This window comes from Chroicocephalus ridibundus, chromosome 1 (assembly GCF_963924245.1).
Source record: "Chroicocephalus ridibundus chromosome 1, bChrRid1.1, whole genome shotgun sequence".
NCBI lineage: Eukaryota > Metazoa > Chordata > Aves > Charadriiformes > Laridae > Chroicocephalus > Chroicocephalus ridibundus.
The window spans coordinates 10,804,667-10,816,125 of NC_086284.1; the positions used below are offsets into that span (position 1 = coordinate 10,804,667).

The 11,459-nt window shown below is 49.6% G+C and overlaps 1 protein-coding gene across 1 annotated transcript; it reads left to right on the forward strand.

Annotated features, from left to right (window-relative positions):
- Window positions 1-654: 654 nt before the first annotated feature.
- On the forward strand, window positions 655-11,103 carry LOC134515064 (neuronal acetylcholine receptor subunit alpha-10-like; the record flags this gene model as incomplete). The annotated part of the gene is made up of 6 exons (XM_063333664.1): window positions 655-806; window positions 1,172-1,436; window positions 6,517-6,521; window positions 8,466-8,550; window positions 10,285-10,462; window positions 10,619-11,103. Coding segments are annotated over 6 exons (1,170 nt in total), but the record flags the coding sequence as incomplete, so codon positions are not given.
- Window positions 11,104-11,459: the final 356 nt, after the last annotated feature.

Sequence of the window (11,459 nt, forward strand, 5' to 3'; positions counted from 1 at the left end):
CTTTGCGATGGTGTCTTCCCTGGGTTTCCCCTCTCTCTCGGGCTATTTCTCTACTATTTGTTATCTTCGAGGTGGAGTTTGAGTGACTTTAGTCGTACATACTTTTACCATGAGTGGTGTAAATTTTTCTCGCTTCACAGTTAAAGGTCTAGTTTACGAGAAGCTCAGGGCGCAGGCTCAAGAAGGAGCGGTCGCACCTTGGAGGCGGGTAGCCTTCGGGGTGGAGGTGTGTTTTGGTATTATAATGACATTCTAACAAGCAAAGTTCGCACAAAGGACAGCATTTCATGAAAATTTGGCAAAATGTTGGCTCCGAGTATGGAGCGGGCAGCTAATTGGCAGCTTATCTGTTTCCTGGTATCATCCCATTCCCGTATCCGCTATACATCCTAAGGTAAAGCCGCGGAATAATTGCATCCCGTCCCGTACCTCATGTAGCTTATCAGGGAACCACAGGTGTTGTATTCTTCATGCCAGCTGCGGCTGTTTTCTCCCTCAGAAGCCTCTTGATTTTCTACTTTTCCTTCCTGTGTGAACAATGCTGTACTTTTGTGTTTTTAGCCAATGTAGTATTTATTCCACAGGGGGGCAGTGAGGTCTGTCCCTGTCCCCGTCCCCGTCCCCCACCCCACCCTCTGCCCTTAGCAGGAGGAGAGGAACCAGGTCCTCACCTCCTACCTGTGGGTCCGTCAGGCCTGGCTGGACACCCACCTCGCCTGGGACAAGGACGCTTACGGCGGCATCAACAGCATCCGCATCCCCAGCAGCTACGTCTGGCGGCCGGACATCATCATCCTCTACAACGAGTGGGTGCTGCTCGCCCTCCCCCACCCCCCGGCTGCTCCCGGAGCTGGGGGGGCTGAGGCTGCGGCTGGGGGTGTTGCCAACGGGGAGCAGGGGGGGTCCTGGTGTGGGGGATGTGGGGAGACGGTCACCTCGACTGGGTGAGAAGGCGGCGGCAGGAGGTGCTGGCATCAGCCTGGTGTGCCACCCACCTGGCAGCTGGGATGTGCCACCCCGGGGGTGACCAGGGGCAGCGAGCCCCCTCTTCCTGGGGGTGACGTGGGGAGGGGACACGGGGTTGGGGACCAGTGCTCGGCCCCGGCCCCGCAGACCCTTGCCCCACGTGGGGCTTGGGGCCATCCTGGCCCCACAGCGATCCCTCCCCCAGCGCCGACGACGGCTTTGGCGGCTCGGTGGAGACCAACGTGGTGCTGCGCTCCGACGGGCACATCACGTGGGACTCGCCCGCCATCACCAAGAGCTCCTGCAAGGTGGATGTCTCCTACTTGCCCTTCGACGGGCAGCGGTGCCGCCTCACCTTCGGCTCCTGGACCTACAACGGGATCCAGATCGACCTCCGCAACCGGCTGCACACCGGGGACCTGACGGACTTCGTGGAGAACATGGAGTGGGAGGCGCTGGGCATGCCGGCTGTAATAAATAGAATCATGTTTGTTAATCAAATCAGGCTTTCTTAAAGGCTGGTGAAAACTTACAGTGTTTCGACTCTTCACATACTTAAATCGCAGGCATCCAGGCTTCTGTCTGGGGCACTTTGATAACTCAAGGCCTAAATCACAGGCATCTGGTGTGTTTTAACACTTCAAAGGGAAGAGCTAAGTTGTGAGATAAGCTGAAAAGAGTCTCCCCAAGGACACTGATAAAGATGAGGAGCCTTCAGCCCCACCACCATCAGGAGGCGGGACAAGACCGACCCCCTAGCAACACGTCGCTCAGACACAGAATATACCAGGATTGACACATATACGGGAACCAGAAGAGTATATAATCAACTACTTTCGGGAAGTGGGTGTGCGCCGTTGGCGGAGCAAAGACTCCCCGGCCGCCCAGCGCTGTTTTGCTTGCTGCCGCTTGCTTAATAAACTAATTTGATTAATTGGACTGGTTCCTGTCAATTATTGGGCCACAATCTATAACAAATTTGGTGCCGTGACTCGGATAGAGGCAATTTGGCTGTAAACCTCACAGGGGGGGCGCCCCGCTGAGTAAACGGCCCCTGTTGGGGGTTTTTACACCCAAAACCTCTACCGACGAACTCGAAATTCGGCAGCAAGCAAATAAAAGCCGGCAACCCCGTAAACTTTGTGCACGAAGACCCGAACGAAGACTCAGGAGTGAGTAAGTATAGGCCGGTGATCCGTTCGGTTGGGGTTGGGTATCCTGGAGTGTGCCTGTGTGAGACGTCCACTTGAGGACGAAGCAAGTGCGGACCCCTTAGTAGTGCGGTTCCCATCTCCCGCGAGGGACTGGGCCAGGAACAGGGGGAAAAGATTGTGTGTGTGTGTGAAGGCACTCCGGAAGATGGGACAGAAGAAAAGCAAGCCTTCTGATCCCATGGGTGGGTCGGTGCCTAAGGTTAGGTTACCCCAGATACCGCCAGACAGTTCGTTAGGATTAATGATTAAATATTGGGATGATTACCCTTCTAGGCAGGGTAAGGATAAAGCAAAAATGATACGTTATTGTATGGAAGTTTGGGGTGGGAAACAAATTAGAAGTGACCACCTGTATTGGCCCGTTTTTGGGTCCTTTGAAGATTGGATATGCCAGGCTTTACATATTTATGTTAATTCTAAGGAACCCTTTAGCCTGGAGGAGAGTGAATATGCACACTTGTGGATAAGGTCAGAGACTAGAGTAAATCTATATCACTTGAGAGAGAAGAAACAGGGGGGTAGGAAAAAACCCAATTTGTAGCTAAATCATGGACGGACATTAGAAAGAAGCTGGAGAAAGTGGAGGATTGGCAGGATAGGGGTTTGGATGAATTGTTAAGGGAAGCCCAGAAAGTGTATGTCCGCAGGGAGGAGGAAATACATAAGAAACAAGCCAGAATGTTGGTAGCTGCAGTCAGAGAAGGGCAAAGGACGTCAACCCCTGGAAAAGGGTTTGAAGTTCGCCAGATAAGACAGGAGACCCAAAAACCTTTAAGAGGGAGAGAATGGGAAACTGTGGTTTGTTTCTATTGTGGAGGAAAAGGGCATGTTAAAAAGGACTGCAGAAAGAGAATGATGGATGAGAAAATGTTCAAAGACTACGGGTGTCAGGGGCTCTATTTGCTGGGAACCCGAGGGAAAAAAAAAAAAAAAAAAACAACACGAGAGCCCTTGATAAAACTAAAAGTGGGTCCCCAGCAACAAGAAATTGAGTTCCTAGTGGACTCGGGAGCAGAAAGATCTACCGTTCAAAAATTGCCCCAAGGATGTAAAATATCCTCGGCGACTATACAGGTTATTGGAGCAAAAGGAGAACCTTTTGGAATACCCGTAATAAAGGATGTGTTTTTTGAAACCCATTCTAAGGTAGGGGTGGGGTCCCTGCTACTCATGCCTGAAGCAGACTATAATTTATTGGGCCGAGATTTGATGATTGAATTAGGAATTGGCTTAGAAGTAAAAAATGAAACACTAAAAAAAATTAAACTGTGTCCCTTACGAGTAATAGATGAAGAGAAAATAAATCCTGAAGTCTGGTACACCCCGGAAACAGTAGGTAAGTTAGATATTGAACCCTTTTCAGTAACAATAAGGAACCCAGAAATACCAGTCAGAATAAAACAATACCCCCTTCCTAGAGAAGGGAGGCTAGGTTTGAAACCTGAGATCCAAAGATTACTTGAAAAGGGGTTGCTAGAACCCTGTATGTCTCCTTTTAATACTCCCATCCTGCCTGTAAAAAAAAAAAAAAAAAAAAAAGCCGGATGGAAAATATAGGTTAGTACATGACTTATGAGAAATTAACCAGAGAACAATAGCTAGATTCCCGGTGGTGGCGAATCCACACACCCTCCTGAGTCAAACAGGGCCCGATAATCAATGGTATAGTGTAATAGATCTGAAGGATGCATTCTGGGCATGCCCTCTCAAAGAAGATTGCCGAGATTACTTTGCTTTTGAATGGGAAGACCCAGATAACCATCGGAAACAATTACGGCGGACGGTATTGCCCCAAGGCTTTACCGAATCTCCGAACTTGTTCGGACAAGCCTTAGAACAAATCCTGAAGGGGTATGAGTTAAGCGAAGGAGTCACACTGGTCCAATATGTGGATGATTTGCTCCTAGCTGGTGATAGCGAAGAAAAAGTGAGGCAGGAAAGTATTAAGTTACTAAATTTTTTGAGTTTACAAGGATTGAAGGTATCAAAATCAAAACTACAATTTGTTGAGAAAGAAGTAAAATATCTGGGACACAGACTAAGCAAGGGAACTAAGAAATTAGACCCCGAAAGGGTGAATGGCATATTGTCATTACCGGCTCCTAGAACTAAAAGACAGCTTAGGCAATTATTAGGTCTCTTTGGCTATTGCAGGCAATGGATTGAGAACTATAGCAAAAAGGTGAAGTTCCTCTATACCAAATTAACTAAGGATGGATTATTGAAATGGTCGGAGGATGATGATAAACAATTAGAAACACTAAAAACTGATTTAGTAAATGCCCCAGTCTTGAGCCTGCCAGATGTAAAGAAACCATTTTATCTATTTATCAATGTTGATGAAGGGACCGCATTTGGGGTATTAGCACAAGAATGGGCAGGAAGAAAGAAACCTGTGGGATACTTATCTAAACTCCTGGACCCTGTAAGTAGGGGTTGGCCTGCCTGCCTTCAAGTGGTAGTAGCCGCAGCCCTTTTGGTAGAGGAAGCCCATAAAATTACCTTTGGAGGAGAATTGAGGGTATTATCACCTCACAACATCAGGGGAATTTTGCAACAAAAAGCTGACAAACGGATAACAGATGCCCCGGCTCCTAAAATATAAAGGCATCCTAATTTCCTCTCCCAAACTGGAACTCCAGGTAACAAGCGTGCAGAATCCAGCACAGTTTTTGTATGGGGAGCCGAGTGACAAAATAAGTCATGATTGTCTTTACAACATTGAGGAGCAAACAAAAATCAGACCAGATTTAGATGAGGAAGAACTTGGAGAAGGAGAAAAGCTATTTGTAGATGGATCATCCCGGGTAGTTGAAGGAAAGAGAAAATCAGGATTTGCAATCATTGATGGGAAAACATTTAGTGTAATAGAATCAGGACCTCTAAGTCCTAGTTGGTCTGCACAGGCTTGTGAACTATGTGCTGTATTAAGAGCCTTGCAACTTTTAAAAGGTAAAATTGGAACCACATATACGGATTCAAAATATGCCTTTGGCGTAGTGCATACTTTTGGAAAAATTTGGGAAGAAAGGGGTTTAATAAATTCTCAAGGAAAAGGATTAATACACCAGGAATTAATAATCCAGGTCTTACAAGCATTACGAGGACCAGCGGGAATAGCCGTAGTACATTTAAAAGGACACCAAAAAGGATTAAGCCCATTAGTCAGAGGAAACAATCTTGCTGATCAAGAAGCAAAAAGAGCGGCATTAATGGTGATCCAGACTAAAAGAACTCGGGAGGACTGTATAACTTGTGGAAAGGAATCAGACGAATTCCCATGTTATGAGTGTTGGAAGGATTTTGGAATCGATGCAGTCCCTTGCAGATGTCTAATTTATGATGAGTGTGACAACCCCAAGTATAGCCATTGCCATCTACATGGAAAAATTCACTCAATCCTGAGTTTTACAGTGCAGGAAAAAGATAAGCTGACTCAGATGGGAATCAGGGAGACAGAAAAAGGAAAGTGGAAACTCCCGGATGGCCGGGAAGTTCTCCCCAAACCTCTGGCTTTGAAAATCATGCAAAAATTCCATGAGAACACCCATTGGGGAACTCAGGCGTTAGTGGGTCAGTTTGCCACAAAGTATGTGTGCATTGGTATATACAATATAGCAAAGAGAATAGTTAGCGAATGTATGACATGCAAAAGGGTCAATAAACATCAGTTACGGGGAAAAAGCCCTGGGGGGAAGGGAACTGGCTCACAGACCATTTGCTAAAATCCAGCTAGACTTCACTGAACTTCCAAAGGTGGGACGACATAAATACTTATTAGTAATCATAGACCACCTAACCCATTTTGTGGAAGCTTTCCCGACAGCTAGAGCCACCGCTCAAACCGTAGTGAAGACTTTGCTGGAAAATATAATCCCTAGGTATGGATCCATTGAGGTAATAGACTCTGATAGGGGCTCCCATTTTGTTTCAAAAATAGCAAGGGAAGCTCTCTCCTCTTTGGGGACAAAATGGGAATATCATACTCCCTGGCATCCACAAAGCTCGGGAAAGGTAGAAAGAGTAAATGGGGAAATAAAGAAACAGCTCACAAAATTGATGTTAGAAACTAAGATGTCATGGGTAAAGTGCCTCCCCTTAGCACTATTGAATATAAGAACACAGCCCCAAACTGATGTAGGAATTTCCCCCTTTGAAATGTTATATGGGATGCCATACGATTTAGAAATTCCGCAGGACCACCCCCAACTTGAAAATTCACAAATTAGACCTTATATAATTCAACTCATGGCTAGGAGAGTAAAGCTGCGGAATAAGGGCTTAGTAGTACAGAGACCCCCCTTGGATGTAGCCATGCATAACATAAAGCCAGGAGACAAAGTGTTAATCAAATCATGGAAAGAGTCCTCATTAACCCCCGTTGGGAAGGGCCCTATCTCGTTTTACTCACCACAGAAACAGCCATCCGGACAGCAGAGAGAGGCTGGACTCATGCGAGCCGCGTAAAAGGACCATTAAAAAAACTATTCTTGGGAAGTGACAAGCCCGCCTGGAGATCTGAAGATGGCCTTCCGGAGGTTGTAAATGGACACACATATAACTGTGGTACAAGTGAGCGACTACAGCATATCGGTGGGGTACGGTTACGGTGATACAGGGGACATAAGAATCAAGTGTGACATTCTGAGCTGTAATTGTTATCCTTCTTATTTGTTTTATTTGTAAAGGGTGTCGAGAACGGAGGGGGACCCATTGCCGTTACGGGATACCCCCTCGAGGGGTTTGCCAACCTTGTGGGGACAAAGAGCGTGAGCTCACCAAATTGGCTCTAAACATAAAAATATTTAATGGTGAAATCCAGGAGCAATCTAGTGAATGGCGGGAGATATTTGCACGGGGTATTAAACCCGAGTACTATTGCTATCACCCTAGCGAACCTGCTCCATTTGTAATTGACATTATTAAAGTGTGTTGTCGCAAGACACTTAAAGGGGTTCAGTGCGATTCACCTGAAATGCACAGAAGCAAGCGACTAAAAATTGCATTTATTCTCCTGAAGACTACCCCTGCTGCCGAGAAGATGATACCCCTCGTGGCTCGAAGCAACCGAGTTGACGAGCGAGGCAGAGGAGTACAAAGCTGTGGAGAACAGAACCCAAAGAGTGGGACTGTACAAAGACACTGGGAGGACTGCCTCAGTGTTAACCAAGGGAATCGCACGAAATGCCCCGGGAGGAGTGATAGGGTACCCAGAAAAGGACTGGGTAATTGGAGTGAGTGTTCAAACTAAACTTATTAGCCGGCCGGGTTTCCACCCTTCTCGCCACACTCTAATTTTAATTTTACTAAATCTTGTAGGTGTCTTATTGTTTGCACAGCAAGGGGGGTTGTGTGTTGCTCTGGATGAGGAATGCTGCGTATATGCAGATCACACTGGAGTAGTTAGAGACACCATGACAAAACTACGAGAAGGATTAGAAAAAAGAAAGAAAGAAAGAGAAGCACAGCAAAGTTGGTATGAATCCTGGTTCAATTATTCCCCATGGATGACTACGCTATTGTCTACCATTGCGGGACCTATGCTACTATTAATTTTGGGATTAACATTTGGCCCTTGTATATTGAACAGAGTAATTGAAATTGTAAAGGGCAGACTGGAAGCTGCCCATTTAATGCTTCTCAGGGCTAAATACGAGTCATTAGATCAGGAACCAGCAATAGAAGAAACATTAGCTTTAAGTCACGCTGAACTCCAAAGATTTGATGAACAAAATGGTAAATAAAAAAAAAAAAAGGGGGGGGGGATTGTAATAAATAGAATCATGTTTGTTAATCAAATCAGGCTTTCTTAAAGGCTGGTGAAAACTTACAGTGTTTCGACTCTTCACATACTTAAATCGCAGGCATCCAGCGTTCTGTCTGGGGCACTTTGATACCTCAAGGCCTAAATCACAGGCATCTGGTGTGTTTTAACACTTCAAAGGGAAGAGCTAAGTTGTGAGATAAGCTGAAAAGAGTCTCCCCAAGGACACTGATAAAGATGAGGAGCCTTCAGCCCCACCACCATCAGGAGGCGGGACAAGACCGACCCCCTAGCAACACGTCGCTCAGACACAGAATATACCAGGATTGACACATATACGGGAACCAGAAGAGTATATAATCAACTACTTTTGGGAAGTGGGTGTGCACCGTTGGCGGAGCAAAGACTCCCCGGCCGCCCAGCACTGTTTTGCTTGCTGCCGCTTGCTTAATAAACTAATTTGATTAATTGGACTGGTTTCTGTCAATTATTGGGCCACAATCTATAACACCGGCCACGAGGAACGTCATCACCTACGGCTGCTGCTCCGAGCCCTACCCTGACGTCACCTACACGCTGCTCCTCCGCCGCCGCGCCTCCTTCTACATAGAATCATAGAATCGTTGAGGTTGGAAGGGACCTTTAAGATCATCAAGTCCAACCTTTAACCTACCCTGACAAAAGCCACTTCTAAACATGTCCCTAAGTGCCCCATCTACCCTTTTTTTTAAACACCTCCTGGGATGGTGAATCCACCACCTCCCTGGGCAGCCTATTCCAATGTTTAATAACCCTTTCAGTGAAAAAATGTTTCCTAATATCCAATCTAAACCTCCCCTGACATAACTTGAACCCGTTTCCTCTCATCCTATCACTTGTCACCAGGGAGAAGAGGTCAGCCCCCATCTCTCTACAACCTCCTTTCAGGGAGTTGCAGAGAGCGAGAAGGTCTCCCCTCAGCCTCCTCTTCTCCAGGCTAAACAACCCCAGCTCCCTCAGTCGTTCTTCATAAGGTTTGTCCTCCAGACCCCTCACCAGCTTTGTAGCCCTTCTCTGGACACGCTCCAACACCTCAATGTCCCTCTTGTAGCGAGGGGCCCAAAACTGAACGCAGTACTCGCGGTGGGGCCTCACCAGTGCCGAGGACAGGGGGATGATCACTTCCCTAGTCCGGCTCACCACACTATTCCTGATACAGGCTAGGATGCTGTTGGCCTTCTTGGCCACCTGGGCACACTGCTGGCTCGTATTCAACCGGCAGTCAACCAACACCCCCAGGTCCTTTTTTGACGGGCTGCTTTCGAGCCACTCTGCCCCAATCCTGTAGCGCTGCATGGGGTTGTTGTGACCCAAGTGCAGGACCCGGCACTTGGCCTTGTTGAACCTCATACCATTGGTCTCAGCCCATCGGTCCAGCCTGTCCACATCCCTCTGCAGAGCCAACCTCCCCTCAAGCAGATCAACACGCCCGCCCAGCTTAGTGTCATCTGCAAACTTACGGAGGGTGCATTCGATCCCCTCATCCAGATCATTGATAAAGATATTAAAGAGAACCGGCCCCAGCACCGAGCCCTGGGGGACACCACTTGTGACCGGACACCAACTGGATTGAACTCCATTTACCACCACTCTCTGGGCACGGCCATCCAGCCAGTTTTTTACCCAGCGAAGAGTACACCTGTCCAGGCCATGAGCAGCCAGTTTCTCCAGGAGAATGCTGTGGGAAACGGTGTCAAAAGCTTTGCAAAAGTCCAAGTAGATAACATCCACAGCTTTTCCCTCATCCACTAAGTGGGTCACCTTATCGTAGAAGGATATTAGGTTTGATAGGCATGACCTGCCCTTCACAAACCCATGCTGACTGGGCCTGATCACCCTGTTCTCCTGCATGTGCCGTGTAATGGCACTGAGGAGGATCTGTTCCATGACCTTCCCAGGCACCGAGGTCAGACTGACTGGCCTGTAGTTCCCCGGATCCTCCTTCCGGCCCTTCTTGTGGATGGGTGTCACATTTGCTAACCTCCAGTCAGCTGGGACCTCCCCGGTTGTCCAGGACTGCTCATAAATGATGCAAAGTGGCCTGGCGAGCACTTCCGCCAGCTCTTTCAATACCCTTGGGTGGATCCCATCCGGCCCCATAGATTTGTGCAGCTCCAGGTGCTGAAGCAGGTCCCTCACCGTTTCCCTTTGGATTACAGGGGCTTCATTCTGCTCCCCATCCCTGTCTTCTAGCTCAGGGGTCTGGGTACTCAGGGAACAACTGGTCCTACTGCTGAAGACTGAGGCAAAGACTGCATTAAGTACCTCAGCCTTTTCCTCATCCTTGGTCACTATGTTCACATCTTCAGCCTGCTCCTGCCCTGCATCATGGTCTCCTTCCTGGCACCCCTTGGCTTCTACCTGCCGGCCGACTCCGGGGAGAAGGTCTCACTGGGGGTGACAGTGCTGCTGGCCCTCACCGTCTTCCAGCTGCTGGTGGTGGAGAGCACGCAGCCCTCGGAGAGCGTCCCGTTCATCGGTGAGCCTTGATGGCACCCAGGACCCTCCCATGGGACCAGGGCGTCTGCACCGGGGTGGTGGGCACCCCCCCATGCCAGGGGGGGTTTCGATGGGGGGAGGTGGGCACAGGTCTCTCCCCACCCCACCGCGGCATCACCACCCATTACCCACGCAGGGAAGTACTACATCGCCACCATGACCATGATCACGGCCTCCACCGCGCTGACCATCTTCATCATGAACGTCCACCACTGCGGCCCGGGGCCCCGGCCCGTGCCCCCCTGGGCCAGGTGGCTCATCCTCCACCACATGGCCCGGCTCTGCTGTGTCTACGAGGTGGGCGAGAGCTGCAAGAGCCCCCGGCGGGTGCTGGGCAGGCAGGCGTGCAGGGAGGACACTGGGGGGCTGGGGGAGAGCCCCATGGAGGGGGAGGTGGGTGCCGAGGCAGGGGGCTGTCCCCGGGACTGCTGCCTGTGCCACCACGATGGCCTGCTGAGGAACATGGGCTACGTCGCCAGCTGCTGCCGGCATCACCAAGCCTCCCAGCGCTGGACCGGCGAGTGGAAGAAGGTGGCCAAGGTGATGGACCGCTTCTTCATGTGGGTCTTCTTCCTCATGGTCTTCCTCATGAGTGTGCTGGTCCTGGGCAATGCTGCATGATGGCCCTGGGGACTCACTGCCCCCAGGGGCAGTGGTGGCCACGGGTGCCCCATGGGGGTGGCTCGTCCTGAGCCCCCCTTGGCCCTTTGTGGTCCTGCAGCATGGAAGATCCAGCAGCGCCAGGGAAGAGGAGCCTGAGAGCGGGAACCTGACTCGGCCGGGGCTGCCCCGGCTGAAGGGTTGAGAGGTCACGGCCCCCCCCTTCCCCCCTCGTCCCCTTCACCCCTCGTCCCCCCTTCATCCCTTCCCCCTCGTCCCATGGCTCCCCTCCCTCATCCAGAGTCCCTCCCCAGCTTTCCTGGAGACCCTTGAGGGACTGGAAGGGGCTCCAAGGTCTCCACGGACCTTTCTTTCTC